Source organism: Oenanthe melanoleuca, chromosome 4, assembly GCF_029582105.1.
Source record: "Oenanthe melanoleuca isolate GR-GAL-2019-014 chromosome 4, OMel1.0, whole genome shotgun sequence".
Lineage (NCBI taxonomy): Eukaryota > Metazoa > Chordata > Aves > Passeriformes > Muscicapidae > Oenanthe > Oenanthe melanoleuca.
Window position 1 is genome coordinate 63,832,747 of NC_079337.1, and position 20,142 is coordinate 63,852,888.

The window sequence follows — 20,142 nt, forward strand, 5'->3', positions numbered from 1 at the left end:
GTATATAAAATCCAGTGCTGTAGGGCTATGCCATGACTTTTAGTCTTTCCTTTTTTTTTTTTTTTAAATAAGATTTCCAGTCATATCTATGTCCTAATCTGACCCATGGTACAACCACCCAGAGAGTTGCATCAGACAGAGGGCAAGGTATTAGGAAGAAATTCTTCCCAGTGAGGGTAGTGAAGCACTGGAACAGGTTGCCCCATCTCTGGAAGTGTTCAAGGGCAAGTCAAGGGGGCAACCTGGTGGAATGTGTCCCTGCCTAAGGCAGGGGGTTAGGACAAGACGATTTTTAAGGAGTCTGCCAACCCAAACTAGTCTAGGATTCTATGATTCTACAAAACTGGGGGCACATGGGGTCATTACAGAGAGGTGGGCATGGGGGGAGCACCTTCCTTCCCTAAGGGCTCACCTGGGCTAAAAATGGCTGCTAATATCTCACTCTAAGGGTGACAGAAGACATCTCTGCCTAAGGGCATGGGCTGTGTCTTCTATCCACGTCTGCTTTGCTCCCCAAACTCCCTATTACAAAGTTATGAGCATCAACAGATAGATCTGACTGGAAAATTTTCCCTTCTGCTTAACATAAGGCAAGCATAAACACTGCCTCAGAGGTTAACAAAAGCCAGCAGCCCAAACAGGGACAACTCTGTAGGAAAAGCAGAGTGGGAGTCAGGGAGAAGTTGAAGAGACAATTAATCACAGGTTTTCATACACCTTAACACATTCCTGCCAGTGATCAGGCATTTAGAGTGACTCTGTGCTCCTGACCCCCTTTAAACCTGTTTGGGGGGAATATTTTCCAAGTGGAGACATCAAAACAACAGATCCCAGAGCCACCCTCAGCATCCAGCCCCCACTGCCCACCTTCCCCACTTCCTTCAGTAAACACTACTAATTCCCCAGCTCCATCAGGCTTTTTTTTTTTCTTCCAAATAAACCTAAAAGCATTTTGGTACTAGAGACAAAAAGAAAAGCAGAGAGGACCCACTAAACCCAAAGTCTCCAGACAGCTTTCAGCGTCTGTCAAATGCTTGCTAAAAAATCCAAATAAAGACAAACCCAAGCAGCCTTGATACCTTGTGTTATCTTTGCAGGCTGGCTGCTGCCTTATCAGCTCTGACAGAACCTGGCATTTAAGAAAAATTCAGTAGTCTTTGGGTGGAAGTTAGTTCCTAAACAAACAGGCAGCCAAATTGCTGGAAGTTGGTACAAGAGGAAAGGGGGAGTGGGGCAGGGATGGTCTGAAAGCCCCCACTATGGTCTTGCTGTTCCCTCTCAGGAAATACACTGCCATGTGAGATTTTTAATTATTTGTTCATAATTCACTCCTCCATAGTTTCACACCCACTGCACAGGCCAAGAGCTACAGGGGTGAACAATGGCTCGAAATGCTGCTTGCTCACATTAGGAATGAGAGTGGAATGGAATGAGGATAGAATCCAGGCAAAGCCACCAGCTCCTTACACCAAGCTTTCAAGCTCATCAAAAATGGAAGATCTTCTGATCATGGCTGATGCTGGTTTTAAGTGCCACTGTCCTGATGGGGAGGACAAAGATGTTTTGTCCTCATCTTCACTTATAAAGAAGATGCTCCTTTTGGATAAGGTCTCCATGGAAGAATTTGGATGTTAAGGAGCACTTCTTTCATGAAAAGCAAAAGTTCTGTTTGCTCCCACACCTACTCACTGTGCACTGTGCATTTTGGCAGCCACCTCACACAGGAGTTGGACTTCTCCTATGCAAAGGCATGAAGGTCCTGCTCTTGAAAAAATTATAAAATAGTTATAAAACATCTTTACTTGACAGTAATTGATGGGTAAAACATGTCAGCAAGGCCAAGGGCTGCTTTTCAGTCTCATTTGAAATGTGACAGAGGGAACAGCTGGGGGAAGGAATCATCCTCTTGTCAACCCCAGAGGGAAGGACAGACAGACAGACAGACATTCCCTGGAGAGCTGCCCTGGCATTATAAGCCTCTCTGATAGAGGGTGAGTGGCTTTCTACCTCTGACCCGATTCTTTCTCCCCCAGAGTCCTCACAAGCCTTCCTCAACAGCTAGCAAAACCTCAAGTGACACAGCTGGGCTCCCAAAATGACCATTTTCTCTATTTTATTTTCAAGTTTTGCCCAAGACAACACTGCAAAGGGAACTGCAAGAGTGGAAAGCCCTCAGCAAGTATTTCTTTAAATACAAGCAATCTCCAGGTGCTTGAAGCTTGGGAAAATGGTGTCTGAGAACAGAGACTTCTCTAGTTGCAAAAGTGCATTGAAATCCTTGGGTTTGGACCTCCCCTTTGTGCCTCCAGTGTTGTGCTACATGGGTTTCAGTGGATCCAAACTGGGATGAATTCAAATAGATGTGTCATACACTATTTTCCGTGTTTTATTTGACTTTAATTACTTCTTAACAGTAGTGCTGTTTGAAAAAAAATCTTTCTCAATTGAGGGTGTTGGTTCTGCCTAGGGCTGCTTGGCCCTTTTCCACTGAAATGCCCTTTCAACAACCACCAGAAGCCTTTGCAAGAAAAATGAAATCTTTTGGAAGATCTCTTTTTTCTGTGACTGTGTCAAAATTTGCCTCTCTCAACTCTCTTTCCTACTCCAATATTTTAGGTTGGTTGCTCTTTCCACCTCTCCAGGAGGTGGAAACCCATGGTGGGCTCCAGCAGGATGTGGAGCAACACTTGGGAGCAGCCAGACCTTGTTGGTAGCATAGGTGAAGACACTTTGATGATGACAAGGGTGATAATAATAGTAATTATGCCTGAATAATCTGTGTAATTTTCTGTAGTCATTTCAGGATTTTTGATGGTTGTTTCCATAAAAACAAGCATGGTGTGATGCCATTCTCCCTGAAGTCAGTGATGCCTTGTGCCCAGCAGAGAGGGGACACCTGAACTTGCAATTCACACACAAGAACCATGGTGGGTGCTCAGTGCTCCAGCCTGGGCATGAACAAACCTTTGCTTCTGTTTCACCTTGGGCACTGAAACAAGGTTTGGGGACAGAATTATTGCCTGGTGGCTCTGCATTGTAGCAGCAGCAAGAAATCCTTGTCAGGGCAACATCTGCTTTGTACAGGGTGCAAAGGCACGTCACCATTGTGGGGGTACACGGCAAATAAAACTCAGCTGAACAACGGCTCTGGTTTTGGAAGGGCCCTTTGTTACAGTAAAACAAAGTCTCTATCCCAAAGTTGAATTTAACACTGTAGCTCTTGTTCTGAGTTTGACAGCCCTCACCACAATGACAGTGCTTTGGTGCAATGAGGACTTCCAGGCACTAACCCCAAACTAAAAAAAAATAAAATAATGAAATCACACCAGCTATAATAACAACTTTGCCTTCTGCTGTGTTCATTGTACCAACCAAAACCACTGCTCATTGCTGACCTGTTCTCTGGGAGCAATATTTAATATCTCAGATGTTTCAGTCCTCCTCAAGCTCCACTTTAATATCTATCTTGTAAATACCCTCCAACACATGCCACAGACAGAAGGCCCTGAGTCAGTTCTAACACCGAGTTAATTACAGCAGAAAACCTGTTCAATTAGTTTGTAGCATTTTTCATCTCCATCAGACAAGTTACTGGGTGTTCAGTTTGGGGTTATTTTGCACTTTACAGTATCTGCCTTACCCATGCAGAGGTAAAAGGGAAAGCACCTGTGAGTACACAAAGAAAAAGATCCAAATCAAAATGCCATTAAAATTCATTCAGGGTTATTTCTCACTGCTGTTATTTCAGTTAGTGTCTGATAACTAAGCTGTTCCCTTTTTTCCTTTCAAACATTTGTCTCAGTGAAAGTCTGATGCTGTTTTTCCTTCTGGAGAAAAAACCCCAGAGATGTATTTTCAACCTCCTGGCTCAGTGTTTCCCAGATATTTTGAATCAGGGACTGTTGACAAGATTCACATTTTCCCCAGATCACCACACACCCTCAGCTAAAGCCATCACAGATCCAGGGATGGACCCTGGAGAGGCTCTTACTGCCCTGTTCCTGTGTCCTTGCAGTCCATGAGCCAACATGGGAACTACACTTGTCCCTCTTGCATTGCCAGGTGGGACCCATTGTCCAGGTTTGGCAGATTTTAAAGCATATTTAAGAAAAAAATTTTTTTTTTCTTTCAATAAGTAGAGTTGAGTGCCAGGTGTTAATTTTCACACCTGTAGCAGAGTTTAGTTTTCCAAGGCAGAGTAACCCCAGCAGCCTCCATATGGATACTGATACACACACCAGGATCCTTCCCCCTTTACAAAAAACTGGGTCAAGAGGCAAAAGTCACAGCTTCTCCAGGGTGCTGGGTCATGTTTCAGAAGGTTAGACATGTGTCAGTCATCCCTGGACAGAACTCCTGCACCACATATATGGTTGCAAACATAGACAGCCCCTTCCAGAAACCCCCTAAAAGTGCTGGTGATGCAGCCCTGCAGTGTTACCTGTTTAGCCTGCTGGCCCTGTTACCCTCCTTGGAAAAATATTTTCACCCACAGGAAGTATTTTTCCCAAGTTGTTTTATCTGCCTTATTTTTGCAACCTGCTGCATCTGTGTCAGTAGCCAGAAGTTTTGTAGACACAAAGCCAAGCTTGAGGAGAAACTTCTGGGTGTCATCCACATTCACCTTGGCTCCAGGGTGGAGACACACTGTGCTCCTGGTCACCAGCAGCACTGGTGCCACCTTTGCTGCCCACTGTGGAGCAGCTCCTTCCCTGCAGCAGGCAATGCCACAGACAGGCCAGCAAACACTGACAGAATTAATTTGCCATTTTCCACCTCCCCAAAATTATCCTTCTGCCTCAGAAGACACAAGCAGAGGCAGAGGAAGGAAGATGTCACCCATTTCCCTATAAAACACTCCAAATTTCAAGGGATCATTGAGACAAACAAGATTGTCATGATGCAGAGTGTGAAAGGTGCAATCTCCCAGTGCAGAAGGTCCAGCAATGCACTTCCCCTGAGCTGAACCAAAAGCCAAATATGACTTTTCAGTCTTCACATTCACTGCCCCCAGGCTATGTTACATTTTGCCCTGTGGACCTTGATGCTTTTGAGATTCCTAAAGAGCCATTTATAAAAGTGTTCCCATAAATATCCAGTCCTTCAAAGTACTGAGCCTTCCTGACAAGCAGGGATGGAAGAAAGGACTCGTTGCCTTTGGAGACACTGTGATATTCCACAAGCTCAGCCCATGCTCCTCTAAGAATTTAAACCATCACACTTTTTTCCAGGTTGGCTTCCTGCCCAAGTTTCCTCCCCAAAACATCCCCAGCAAGGTCAGAGGAGCTCTTCCCCTGGCACAGGGGAGTTACCAGGCTGGGAGCAAAGGAGGACAAGGACAGGCCAGTGATGGGGTCAAGTTCAGCCATTTTCAGCTGCCATGAAATCACACCTGAGAAGGATTTACTGCCAGGACCTTTGCAGTCAGGCAAAGGAAGGGGGGTCCTATTTGTGCATCTAATGACCCAGCTCAGCAGGACAGAAACCAAGTGCTTGACCTTTCTCAACATCATGTGAAGCAAATGCTCTGTATGACACGACTCCAGCATTATCTACCAGGCACAGGTGCACGACTGCAATTAGAAATGACCAGCATTTCACACATAACAGCATCTTTCAACCCAACTCAGCCCATCCAAAACCACTCTGAGACTCAATTACCATTTTCTTCCCACCCAGCCTCCCCAGCTCGAGCAGCACCAAATAACTCCCCATGAAGCCTCACAGCTGTTATGTGAAAATTAAATTGGAAGTCAGGACACCTCACTGCACACAGCAGATCTTACACTTGGCATTTGGATTATCCCCACACCATTCCTCACCCCCAGCCCTAAACCAACTTCCGTGGAGAACAATGCTGGGGGTTTGTGTCCACAGCAGATTTATTCCCCCTTTGCCTGCACCTTCAAGGGGCAGTAGCTGCTCGAAGCAAAGGGTTCCTTCTGGTTTGTGGGAAGAAAGGCTGTCCTCTATAATCAGGGTATTGTTCTCCCTAAATGGAGCCAGACTCTGCAAACAAGCTGCTCTGCACACTCTGGGAGGGCGAATGCCAGCCTGTGTGTACATCCATGCAGGGAATGTGTCCTGCTCTGAACAACAGTAAATTATGTTAATTCATTTCCTCTGCCTAAACACTGCTAATAAGCTTCAGGAAAGGAGGAGGGAAAAGTAAACAAGGGTCCATTACAAAAAGGTGAGGGGGAGAGGTGACCAAATAACTGCACCAAATGTCTCCTCTGGGGAAGGACATGCACGTCCAGCTCAGACAGCCCCACACAGCCCTCCCGCCGTCCTGTGGAGGTGGAAATGTAACAGCAACGATTCCTTTCCTCCCTTTCATAAGGTCTCAGCCTGTTTTCACGAGTTCAATCTTGTGAAATGGGAAATGAGCCCCCACCAGTGCCCTGATCCACAGCGACTGCATCCCTGCAGGCTTTGCACTGCATGTGATGTGAGTGCTCCAGTGACCAAAGCCAACACCAATAGTCAGAGCCCATTTGTGATTTTCTAACAGGAAAATAATTTCACTGAGCAAACTGCCATGCTTTGACTCAAAACCCTGATTAGCACAGTTTGAAAACAGGGCAGCATACTGTTCTGGGAATTAACTTGCTTGACCCCTAGTCTATAATGGCACTCAAATAATCTGTGAGTCAGACCAAGTTGAAAAACTCTTGGAAGACCACACTGAAAGAATTTACTGGATTTATTGGATTTTCTAGGATAAAAGAAAAATAAGCTTGGAACTCCATTTAGTCTGTGGCCTTCAGAAAGACAAGCTTTTTCTCCTGACAGTATCCTCCTGACAGAGGAAGACTGCCTATGCTGAGCAGCACTTTTTGGGTCTCTTTTAAAGTACTGGAAACTCTCAATAAATACTCATAATTATTATAAATATGCAGTTTAATTACTATGATTACTTTTGAGTAGCACCTTGCAGTACTTTTCTTCTTTGGTACTGATAGTAAAGTAAGGGACAGATTCCTAAACCTGTGAATCTACCATCCTCCTCCAAACAGGAACACTCAAGGGGAAGAAAGCCCTGAATTTAACTTCAATTTAAATATCCAGAGGCTACTTTACAAGGACTACCAGTCTGATGTTTCCAATGAATTTCCAAGGACAAGAATAAACCTGTGCACATCACCATCACAAAATACTGCTTGAAATCCTCCAAATCCTCTGGCCTACTCCTGTTTGAGCAGGCAGGAAATCAGGAAAAGCATTCTGCCTTAGGAATACAAGCAGGACTTTGGTCTAGATAAAACACTGACCCATCCCCACCTAATGGTTTCTGCAGCTCCTGAGCAAAATGCTCTCACCAGCCTCTACTACTTCTTTGTGCCTCTTTGTATCCCAGAAACAATAGCTGTGTGCTCACAGCAGTGGGGAACACCTTCAAAGAACAAATCCAGCAATTAGCAATCACCTGTCCAAAGCCAGCTCCCTGCATATGCAAATATATCCACAACAGGTTTATGATTCCTTGTCAATCAAACCAGGCAAAGTAAACACCTGCTTACTGTCCTGGCCATGATTAAGTTGAAAGTTTCACTCTCATTAGCCCCTAATGAAATTAGCCCTGGCAATACTGCATTTCTGATTGGTTGGGAATAGCAGGGAGGAGGAAAGATACTCATCAGCTCTGATCTGTTATTCTAGTTTTATATTAACTATTGCAGATCGTGATGAACCCTCCCATGGTGTGGTGCCACCCTGCACAGAACTGAAACTCAGCCTGGTCTTACAAGGCTCCAGTTTCTGCTCTCTGATAGGATTATATATTTAAATGCTACTCACACCTACTCAGCCACAACTCACTGAACCTAAAGGAACTATCACCTTTGTAATCCAATGCTGAACATTAAAATATGAAATGACTTATCAGAGCATGGAGCCTGATCTCCCTGTGCTAGAGGAGCTGTCAACTCCTCCCCAGTTTTTCCATTTCAGACTGCCCAAAAATCCATTAAACACTCCCCAATACTACTCATCTGGATAAAGAGACACTTTTATTGCCACCAAAATGTTGTGTTAGTTTGCAGAAGAACAGGGAGGATTTAGATTCACCCAGAAGGTGAGCAGGGTGGCTCACAGCACCCTCTCTCTGAAGGGATCCACACCCTGCAGCAGTCAGAGCCACCAGTTCAACACTGACTGGTCAATGACAAACCAGCACCTTCCTTGCACAGAGTATCCCTGGGGAGATATTCCACAATGTTCAGAGGTTCATCCTGTTACTCATTAACTCCTCCATCCTTGACACGCAGTTCACACACCTGTAGCTCATCTGGCACTCACCCTGCTTAACCAGCAGGTACAGGTCAGTCACAGGTCTGAGTAACAGAGCTGAGAACAGCCACTGAGAAAAAAACCTTCCTCTGTTACTGCACACAAATCCACTAGAGAGGAAGAAGGGGGGAAAGGACCCTGTTCACACTGCTCCAGCATCCACAGCAGCCTCACTCCAGTCCTTTGGTTTGTGCAGCCTTGAGAGACTGGTGAGTCTGAGCAGCTTTCCCTTTTCCCTCCTCTGTGCTTGATTTGGCCTCACCCCATTCACTGCTGTCTACAACAAAGGAGATTAAAATCCATATAAAGCAGTAGAAAAACAGTGGCTAGCACATTTTTACATTACAAGGCTTTTACTCAAAGTCACATATTGGTCAAAAGCCAACTGAGTTTCACACCTGTACATGAGGGCACCTGGGAAGACACAGGAGATGAGAGAACTACAGCACAGACTTGGAAAAGCTGCATCCCAACATCCCCTTCAGTCACACACTGCCAGCTCATGATCCTCTCCCAGGCACCAGCAGGCCTCAGAGCAGGGCTGCACTAATTAATCTGGACTAAATTACTAATTAATCTGGACTAAATTTTCTCTTGGGGGTTGGCTAGCACATTTCCCTCCACACTCCTCTCCAGCTTTTTTCCTCTCCCAGCGTCCTGGGCAGAGCTAACAAGCACAAAGTTACCACAGAGATCTTGTGCCAGTCCACACTAATACCTAACCCTTAGAGTCATCAATTCAGGGGGTGTGTGGAGCAAACCCAGCAAGGAGAATACATATTTTTTTAAAATGCCTATTGCACAAATTAAGTCCACATTTCCCTACTCATCTGCTGTTGCTGTGTTTTTATCAGACAGGCACAAATACTGATGGCTCCTAAAATACCCACCCAGGTCAATGCCACCCAAGTGGCATCTAGGGTATGACACCTCTTGCATTACTCACTTGACAGGATACCCAAGACTGTGTGAATCTCTCATGAATAAATTTACCACATATGAGAAGAAATTATTTTGTGTCCCATCATGCTGGAAACCACCTGTAGAGAAGCTGAGCATAGAGGTGCAGCCATCCTGAGAAACATTAACCTGCTCCAAGGAGCCTCTGTTCCCAATTTACATTTTTCTTCTTTCCTTAGTGAAGCTCAAAATTAAGTTTGAACACTTAATGGAAGAAGTAGCCTGGAGTTACTGGCTGAATTTCTTCATGAAAATTGGAGTGGCTGGGATGAAACAGCAACATCAGGTTTCTTGCAGCACTGCAGGATGCTGTGTTTCTGCTGTGATACAGAGGGAACACTGAGGAATCAGAGCAACCAACCAAACTCCACACAGCCCAGGTTTAGCTGACTGGGAAGGGGGTGAAAAAAATCAGAGATGGGAATGGATTTGGCAACAAACAGCATACACTCATTTATTAAATAGCACTCAGGCAAGCCTTCAGCCCCTCCACACCCAGAACACTGCCCACAGGATGGCTCTCTGTCTTTGGGGATAAACCTCTCTGCAGCAACCCAAAGTCCAAGCAGTGAATTTCCAAACGTTTTCAGCCCCAGCAGTGCACACTCCACCCACCAGCCAGAGCTGGCAGTCAGCAGCAGCAGTAAAAGGTGCTTTTCTACCATAAAAAAGTGAGTCCAAGGCATGCAGTCAAGCAGGCAAGTGGCACACTTAGCCCACATCCCTCTGCTGTCACACTTGAGGTGGGTATCACAGATAATCTGTGTAACTCATCCTTCAGGGATGGATCCAAAGCCTCTGGCAGTGAGTAGGAGTCACAGCACCAGCACTCACAGGCTCTGAATCAGGTCCTAACCTGCCACAACTGGCATGGGCAACATCTGCCTATCTCATACGACATCAGGACAGCACCATCAGATTAATCAAGCTTGCTTTTGGAAATATTTTTCTTTTACCATAGTGCCATAGTTGCTAAGAAAGAGCAGCAGACTGAACAGACTTGCATCAGACAGCAACTTCTGCTGGCTCCACTCTTAAAAAGTCCCTTATATGACCAAAAATGTTTCACCTTGTAGCAAAAGATCAGAACAGGTGAACACAGCTATATAGGTAGGGGTGTTATTATTAGTGAAAGCTCAAAGTAAAGCCTGATTACAGAGAACAAGACAAGGAACAGAAATCCAAATTAAATATCCAAACAATATCAAACGCATTTTAGCTTGACCAGTCCACCAGAAAATACAGGAAGAGGTCAGATGAAAGACAAATTACTTGAAACAAGACAAAATGAGGAGGGTAATGAAAGAAATGTGAGAAAAGAGCATTTCCACCAACTCCTGTACTGCTGGGATACATTTGCACAGACCCTTTTGGCAGCTTAGTTTTACAAGACTGCAGACACAAGTAGGACCTTCACACCTTAGGAAAATCAGCTGCACCAGTTCCAATCTCATTGAATAAATAAAGCTAAGACTAAAGGTTGTTGGTTTTGTTTTTTTTTTAATTCAGCCTAGGCACAAGAGCATCTCTGCATCATTATTTTCCAGTTTCAGTGGAAATTTTTATCTCTTCCAGTAATTAATCCAAAAATGCACAGACAGACTCTACTGCACTCACACTATTCCATGACGAGTGTTCTGCACCCAGATGTTTCAGCATCTCTTATGGTGAGACAGACACTCAAAAAGGAATCATCAGAGAGGATAGTGGGAAAGATCAGCTCTATCAGCCAATTCATGTCAAATTAAAAACTTCAGCTTTAGTTAATAAATTGGCACCAATGGTCCCAAATCTTGAAAAGGGAGTTCCTACTTGCTAGCAAGTTTCACTTCTTTTTCAATTTCAAGTGATATTCTTTTCCTGAAAAAAACACTTTCCTGTAATATCTCAAGCACCACCTCATGGCATATGAAGTTGCTTCTGTGGCTAAGACTCAGGCTTTGGAGTCCAGCCTTTGCTGTGTGCAAGTTCATCCCAGAAAAGACACATTTTGATTTGCTGCTTGTGTCTTTTAATGAAGGTCAAAGAAACATATGGACTTGGAAAACAGACTCATAAAAACTTTAGGGAAAATCTCAATGTATTTGAGCAACTTGCTGAGTTTTGTAATATTCCTAATTAAAAACAAATAAAATCAACCCTAATTTTCCAGTATGACGCACACTGAATTTTATGTTTAAACTCAGCCACAATTTAAAGCAGCCTCAGAAGAAGGAAGGAACTAGCATTTAAAAAAACAACCAGGATTTTCTTAGATCGTCATGTTGACTCTAGGTACAAGTCATGCTGACAGATTATTCATGAACAAGTTCCCCAAGAACAAGATCCAAAAAATGCCCCAAACTTCATCAGAAGATGTGCTGTGAATCCATAAAATCTGAATCAGGCTGTTAGATCTGAACATGCTTCTCTTTCACAAGCGAGAAATTACCTAATCGTTCTATCTGGTAACAACCACTCAACAAGAATAAAGGCGTAAAACAGAAACCAATAACCATCTCTCCCACATTACCATTATTTATATTCTCTGTGCTTACTGAAGAACTCTTATAAACCCCAAAGTTACAGAATGGGAATTCTGTTCATGAGAATGAAGAACTCAACTTCCAACAAACAAAAAAACACCTCTACGATCCTATTCCCTTGTCTTCAATATTATGAGAAACCAAAATGGCCCATAACATTATTTCTGCATGAAACCATTGAATTTTGAGGTGGCCCAATCAGCAAATTCCTTGTAAAGCAGGCACCAAGCAGCTTTGCAAGCCAAGGTCGCCTAGAGAATGCCAGAACAGAAAGCAGTTAAAGTCCCGTTCCTCCCCTCCCTACGCAATGCACCGAAAATGAAATCAACATGCAAACTAATTAGTTTCCAGCAGAATATCAGTTTACTTGCTAACAGGAGGGTGGTTACTGCTCTTACCAAAAACTTCTAAACATACCATACAAAATCTTGCTTAAGCCACGGGCCCAAGCCAGGCACATCCCAATGTTACCATATACGGTCACCAACGTGAATATGATGGCAACTTGACAGATTTGGAACAAATATTGCGTTGTCTGTCACTGAGATAACATAGGCAGGAAAATATCAGATTGTATTACCTGTGTCCAAGTGGAGGTGTGGCGTGGCAGGAGCTACATTGCTGCAGGACGTAGTCACTAAAGGTTAGTGACCCAAGATGGCATTAATCCCCGCAGAGGAGGGCCAGGGCAGGACACTGAAGACTTTTATGCCCAGTATGGGGCTGCTTGGCGAGAGCAGGGATGGAATAACACGGGGGGTGAGCCACTGGACCTGCGCTGTTATCCCAGGTTCAGAGCAGACGTTTTCTGTCACGGCAGGAACCAGGTTGAAGCTGCCACCCCACGCCTTGGCTGTCAGCTGGAAGGCACAGTCCCTCTTGGAAAAACCACAGCACACGGGTTTTGCTCTCCAAGAGTGGGTTCTGAGCACACAGGCGTTCTAGTCTTTAGCCACAAGGGAAAGAAGGGGCTTAGATATCTACTGAAATAGCTCCCAAGAAGGACTTTTATGGGACAGGCTTCCTTCAGGAGATCCTTATCCTGGAATAAGATTGGCCACTGAGAGCTATTCCAGACTAAGTTTTTTGGAAGGGTTATTCCAGTTCATTTTCAGGTGTACACAAGCCTTTAGTCAAAGTCTTTCTGTTTCAACCCCAAATGCATTGGTTCAAACACAGCCAGAGCTACCTCATCCCTTCAAACACAGACAGTTCTACCACCTGTACCCCTAAAATCAAACATGCTCTCTGTTTTGCCTGGATGCTTCAAAAGTATTGCCTCCTTCTTAAGAGTTTATCTTGGTCTGCTAAGATATTCTCTTTTTTACAATGTCTTCTACATCGGTGATGAGATACATTGGTGGGACAGAGCCAGCAGGCACAGATCCGACCCTGGAAAAATGCCCCTTTTTGCTGGGAGGTGGAAAAAAAAAAACAACCCTGCCACATAAACCAATCAGTCATTCCTTTCAGGGCCCTTTGCCTTAAAAGGTGTCACCTAAATAAAGATGTAAAAATAATACAATGTAACATTTAATGCAAGATTGCAGCTGAGCATTCAAGTGTCAGGAAATATCAAAGCTGGAGCGCGTGGGCAACTTAACTCTGCCCCCTTGTGCAGATGCACAGCCCTACCCCGAGCACAGGCACAGCATTCAGTCGGCTCCAAATTAACTCCCTAATTACAGCATAACCTGCTTTTGCCTAAAATGGGTAGAAAAGAAGGACTAGCACTTTCCCAGAGAGCCTCCTCAGCCACCTTCCTCACTTGACCACCAGCCAGCAAGCACCTATTTAACTTCTGATGCCTCAGAGCAGGAGGTGCTGGCACACTTCAGGCCACTCACGTCTAATCTGCAATCAGGACACAGATATTAAATGCTGTTTGACCAAAACAAAGAGCCCTTCTTCCTGCAGAGTCCCAACCTCAGGCTGAGATTTGGCTGAAGGACTGCCTATAAAACCTGAGTGACTGCAGCAGGTAACATTTACACATCTCCAGCGGCCAAAGCCCTCGTATGAGGCGTCCAAAAAAACTCTGCAGGCACAGAAAAAGCCTGGCACATTTTTCCAAGAACCTGAAATTTCCCCAATGTAAACACCTAATAATTGGAGATATTTGTCAGCACAAAGTTTCAAAGTTCTGGGAAGTGTCTCATCTCTGCTCACAAGTTTGATCTTCCATCTACCTCCTTCACTATCAAAAAATGTTCTCCTTAAGGAGGTCTAAAGCAGGACTTAAATGTTAGAATTTTGTCTGTTTTCACAGCAATGACTCCTTTTGCTTCTCTGCTTCCCCTCTCTTAAATCAGCACATGAATGAATGACACTTTTCATGGATTTGGCCATGGCTTTTAACCTCTCTTTCTAGATAATTTTAAATAACCAGAACCATCTCCCCATACACTTACAGGATGGGATTTTCCAGCTCTGAAAAGTGTTCAAATAACCCAATTACCAACATGATGCTAACAAAGTTATATTTAAAAGACCTTTCCACAGGAAAAACAATGGTGTCCTGAAATTACTGCTGCTAATTTTCTGTCACTTCTTCTCATTACAACAGCCCACAAGCAAGACAATTGCAAACCAAATTTAAACAGGGTCAGCCAGTAAAGCAGCCGATACTCAGCTCACATCAGAGACAAGAATCTTTTTGTCTTCTCCTGCCCACTTCAGATCTTTTCCGGAACTCCACCAACTTCTCAGGTCCATTGCAATAATATACATCCATGAAGTCATCTTAATTCATACACTGCTGCCCATCGCCCACAACTTAAACTGAGTCTCCATTGTAAGCCTTGCCTGGAATTCAGACTTGCAGGAATTATAGCCTATATACTGTTTTCTTTTTCATTCAGCTTCCAGCCAAATAATTTTATAGCGCTTTTGCCTCCATAAAATATTTGCTTGGGAGCCAATGCCAAGAAGGAAAAAAAAAAAAAAAAAGCAGTGCACTCAACCAAACTTGGGTTTTCAGAGTAATGCTCCCCCTCTCCTTTCCCACCCTCATCCCCCAATATTTATTTTTGGCAAGTTACAGCCAAAGTAAAGGGCAAATTTAAACCTTTTAACTGGCAAGTCCATCACGCTGGGCAATTTGCAGGTCTTACAACAATTCTAAAAACTGTGAGACTGTTGGGAATTGCAGCTGGAGCAATCTGCATCCTGAAGTTGAACCCCCATTCTCCTGGAACAATGCAGCCCTTACTTTGTGACCAGAGGTGGGAGAGCTGAAAGCCTGGATTCCCATTCAGGCTTTCTGTAAGGACAGCACCCACCAAAGTACAACACGGGCAAAAGTGCAGGAAGCGCCACCACTCCCTGCACTCTGATCCCAGAGCTTTGCTAAAAGCACCTTGCCATAAAGAAACTTCTTTTTTCCTACCCCCATCATTCCCAGGTCAACCTATTCTGAAAGGGTAACCTGTTTATTGAAATCTGATCAAGTGCTGGAGCCTCAATGCTAAAATATGCTCTCGCTGTTGGGAACTGTCATTTGTCTGTCACCGGGGAAGTTAATGGATGCGTTTGTTTAGTTTGTAAGTGGGAATACACAGGGCAGAGGCTGGAGGGATTACAGGAGGGCAGAGGTATTTCTGATCCACAGAGGAATGCAGTTGCTTTTCTTTAAAATTGTCTGTGTATTTTTACACAGGCACAAGAAAAGCCCCTGGAAGTTCACCTGTGCCTAAGAGGCCTCAGCAAAGCCGCAGCGACCGCGCTCCATCCCAAACAACGGCCCCCAACCATGCAGGTAAGGAAGCACCACAAGTGGGCACGAGCCTGCACCTCTGTGCAGATAAAAATGTGCAGGGGATGAGTCCCTGCTGACAGCAGCTCCCCTGGGAAGTCCATCCAGGGGTGCCACAGGCGTTTACAGAGCCCACAGAGCAGAGGGAAGGGAGAGAGTCCCAGGGCAGCCGCAGCAAGCGCCGGCCCCTTACCTCTCGCCGAGTCCGAAAATGCAATTATCCCTGCGAGAAGGAGCGCCAGCTGCAATTCCATTTTGAAAATCAGATCCCGCCGTATCGCACAGGCTACTGCCCTCTCAGACCTGGAGACAGGAAAAAGGAGAGCAAAATAGTTACTGGAGGGAAAACATCCCAAACAGCCCTCAACTTCGCAGAGTTTTAAATCCTACTGAGAAGACTGACAAGAAGAAACAGCAAATTAAAGAGCAACGTACTTGTAATTCATTCCTTAGTGCTCAGTGAGTAAAACTTTGCCCTCCTCTCTGCTTTTGCCTGATATAAATCAAGAACCCACTGAGGCCAGTAAGCTCCTCTAAGTTTACAGTTAATGCATAATTCTTTGGTATCCTGTACAGAACCAGTCTGGAAGGCAAACAAAACGCTAGCAAGTGGCCATAAAACAAGATTTCAGGTTAACAATTTGCGGAGGAACTTGGTGGAAGGGGGAGGAGGAAAGTTACCTCTCCCATCAGCAGCCCAGAAAACTTTGCTGCTCCAGTGCCCCTCAGCCAGGCTCTACTCTGGGTACGCTCCTTCCTCCACTCCGAGACTTCTCTGCACAGCACTGATTCCTCCTTTCCTCTTCTTCCCCCCGTCTCCCCCCACGAACAGCCCCACTCCGTGGGCTCCAGAGGTGCGTCGCAAAGCGCAACCGCACTTAATTACCCAGATTCTTGAAGATGCCTTCGCTGCGATACGCACACCCGGGGAAGATCAGGTTTACGTTAATTACACCCTATTCCCCTCCTAAAACTCTCACTCTCTAAACACTGTCTGGATTCCTCACCCTTGTAAACTCCCCGGTTTAAACACCCCGTGCCCCCAGGACACACAACAACGCGCGTACAGCATCCAGCAAAGGCAGCGCGGCCGCTCCGCCGTTCGCGGCGGGCAGGGGAGCGGGGCGAGCGGGGCCGCCGGCGGTAACGGGATATTCGGGACATTCGCCGCCGGGAACGGGGTCGCGGAAGGGAGGGACGCGCGGGGGGACACCCGGAGCGATGCCACCTGGTGCTGCCCCGCGCCCCGGGGCTGCGCTGGCGGCTCCCAGCTGTGCTGTGCTACGGCGGGGTGTCCCGGTTCGGGGTGTCCCAGCTCGGGGTGTCCCGGCCCGGGGTGTCCCGGCCCGCTGGTGTCCCGGCCCGCTGGTGTCCCCGCCCGGCGCTGTCCCAGTTCGGGGTGTCCCTGCCCGGGCTGTCCCGGTTTGGGGTGTCCCTGCCCGGGCTGTCCCTGCCCGGGCTGTCCCCGCCCGGGGCTGTCCCGGTTCGGGGTGTCCCTGCCCGGGCTGTCCCGGTTCGGGGTGTCCCTGCCCGGGCTGTCCCGGTTCGGGGTATCCCCACCCGGGGCTGTCCCTGCCCGGGGTGTCCCGGCCCGAGGCACACTTACCTTGGCTGCTGCCGGCTCTAGCACCGCGCTCCGGAGCCCATCCCCGCCGCTCGCCGCCTCATGCCCTCCGCGGCCACGGCGCCCGGCGGGCGCTCCTCATCCCGGCCGGCCTCTACCTCATCCCCCCTCCCCGGGGTGCCGGGGGGTGCCGGGGGTGCCCTCCCCACGGAGCGGCTCTGCCCCTTCACCGGCTTTTTAACAACCTCCCCCCCTTCGCCCCCGCGGGCGATTTTTTTCCACTCGAGAGTCACGGGCGAGGAGGTCAGGGAAAACGGGAAAACCTTGTAAATTTTTTTTTTTTTTTTTCCTGCTTTCCGGGCCGGGCTGAGCGTGTGTGTGCGGGGAGGGACAGCGGGGACCTGCCAGAGGCTCCGGGGCTCGGCGCCGCGGGATGCCCGGTGATGCCGTCCGGCGGCTCGCCCAGCCGGAATCCCGTTTAAGGAGCGAGGGGAGGAGGGGAAAGGGGCTGGGGAAGGGGAGGGGAGGGGGGGGGATAACCGGGGAGAGAGAAACCGACGATAAAGCAACTTTCCCTGCAGGGCTTTGTGGCGGTGGGGGCCGAGCCGCCGCGGAGGGCGGTGCGGGGCCGCCCCGCTCCAAACTTCGCACCAATCCCCGGGAGCCCCCGGGAGCCCCCGCCCTCCGCCGGGCCCGCTCCCCTTAACCCTTTGCGGGCGGCGGCGGAGCGCCCGGCGGCGGGAGCGCCTCCCGAGCCCCGCCGCGCTCCGGACCCGCCGCTCCGAGCCGAGCTCGCCGCGCCCCAGAACCTTCCCCTGCCCGCACCCCCCTGAGCCCAGCGGCGGTGGAGACCTCCGAGCCCGCAGCCCCCCGCACCCCAGAACCATCCCAAAAGCAAACGTGCTGCCGAAGCAGGTCCCTCCCCCGGCCGTGCGAACCCACCGCGCAGGCAGCGGGCACAGACGGGGGCGGCTGCCCCGTGTTGGTATCTCGGCTGGGAGGCGAATGATGCCAGAAAGAAGCTGGCCTGAACTAAACTAAGCCAAGTGGAAAATAAACTGCGGAGATGTCGGTTCCTTATATTAACTGTTACAGTTATTTATTATTTACTTTCAAACGTGACTCGGCTGATGCATCCGCTCTTACAGCAAATCACTCTTCGCACAGGATCAAAACCAACCTGGCAGAATTCACCAAACAGACTAAACAAACGACAAGAAAAAATACTGTCTCAATGGCTAAACTTTTTGTACCTCAAAAGAAACATCATTACTGTTGATGTTATAGTTTCTTAGATCTCTCACTTGATATGCTCCAGCATGAAGACCTCCTTGAAAACAAAGTTGTCTCAATACTAATTCAATGTGATAGGCACCAGGAGAATGCCTAAACACAAGCCAAGAATTAGTTTGAACATCTATCTTCTCTATTTTGTTAGTATTATGAAATCACACCCTCTGTTTTTATTGTTATTACTAAATATTTTTACTGAGTGGTTCCTGACAACATAAAATCTTGATACACAAAATCAATGTGAAAAATACATAAGACTAAACATATAAACCCCTTGAGCCAGAAACAAAGTGGCTGACAACACTGTTTTTATATTTCACATATTTATATCATCATTTTTATCATTAAAGTCAATTCAGCTGAGAAATCCCAGATGGACTCCTCCTCCTATCAGGCAATAACTTCAGCCTCATTGAGTTCAAAGACAGTGTTGACTGAGGGAAACCTTCAGGACCTAACCTACATCGTCGTGTTCATGCCATGCCTTCTGATAAAATCTCTCTAACTTGCACCAGAATGAGAGCTCAGCTTCATGCTGCATCTGAGGGGGTGAGATATAAAACACCTTTTTGTAACATTTTCCAGCCATTGCACCCCAAAGGAGTCAAGGTCTCTGTCCCAAGGACATCACCACACAGGTGATCCAGCACTAAAACTACCTACACAACCTCTCTTTCCGTGCAGACTGAAGCCCAAAGCAGCCTCAGTTCTGGTGCAGATGTGGGACATTGGTTCACAGGCAGGTTTCCCACCAGGTTAGAGGGACCTGACTGAGCTCCTACTCCTCATCTTGTTTTTTGTGTCACGCTCAGAGACCAAAGCTTAAATCCCAGATACACCATGAATATCTTGTCTCAGACTGTCTAGATTTGGGTGAGCTGTCTCTGGGCCTCAGTCAGCTCTGGAAGAAAAGATCTTCTTCCAACCCAGGCTGTGCCCAAGCCCAGCACAAAGCACCCAGCTCAGGTTGGACATAGAGGATAAAACTCCCCTCAGGGAGTACCACTCCTCCCATCTTCTCTTCGTGATTGAAAATCACATGTGTGCCTTTGGAGGCTCCAGCATCTCCCAGACTGAGAATTTCTCCTCACAGTGCAATTATAAAGCAGCAAAATCTCTCCTGCTGCCTTCCACCAGTGTGAAGTTCTGGGAGATGAAGGATTACAGAGGTGGTACACAAGATGTTAAAAATCATTCAGGTGCCTCAACACCTTCAGATGCCCTTTGGGCCCCTTCCTTAGGCTTACAGAAACTCGTTAAGAATCTGATTCCAAGTAATGTTGCAAAGGGATTACATGGAGCCCACAACTTCCATACCCCAGGCTAAAGTAACCGGAAAATAAACCTTCCTGACATCAAAATGTCAGCACTATTTTTTAATTTTTTTTTCACAGGCTTGTGAGAGCCTGAAAGAAAGTCTGAAACCATGCTGTAGGCTTCATCCATCTCAATACCAACACCATAGCAGAGGAATAAATGTAAAATATTGATACAAGAAAAATAATTAATATTTCTAAAACAGCTCCTAGTTTATCAGAAACAAAATCTCAAAATGTTGTTTTCTCAACACTTCTACCTAAAATAGGAAACACGCAGCGCTGTGTTTTTCTTCTGGGCTGGCTGTAATTTGCAGGATGATTGAGTAGTCTGAAAGTCAACAGCTCCAGTTTGCTCCTGCACCCCACAGTCCTGAGACAAGGCTGTGGGAAAGCAGTTTCTGGAGCTGACAAACAAAAACGAATGCTAAGCAACGA

General features: G+C 46.7%; 1 protein-coding gene across 3 annotated transcripts in view; it reads right to left on the reverse strand.

Annotated features, from left to right (window-relative positions):
• FGFRL1 (fibroblast growth factor receptor like 1) overlaps positions 1–17,789 on the reverse strand; it is a 166,865-nt gene extending 149,076 nt beyond the window's left edge. Inside the window, exons 1-2 of one of the 3 annotated variants that reach the window (XM_056489153.1) lie at positions 17,138–17,789; positions 15,725–15,834 (exon numbers count right to left, since the gene is read on the reverse strand). In XM_056489153.1, the coding sequence (XP_056345128.1) occupies positions 15,725–15,785 (61 nt within the window). In that variant the 5' untranslated portion in view covers positions 15,786–15,834; positions 17,138–17,789. Of the gene's footprint in view, positions 1–15,724; positions 15,835–15,966; positions 16,769–17,137 lie in introns of those variants that run through there. The other 2 variants (XM_056489154.1, XM_056489151.1) reach the window with 2 other exon arrangements.
• Positions 17,790–20,142: the final 2,353 nt, after the last annotated feature.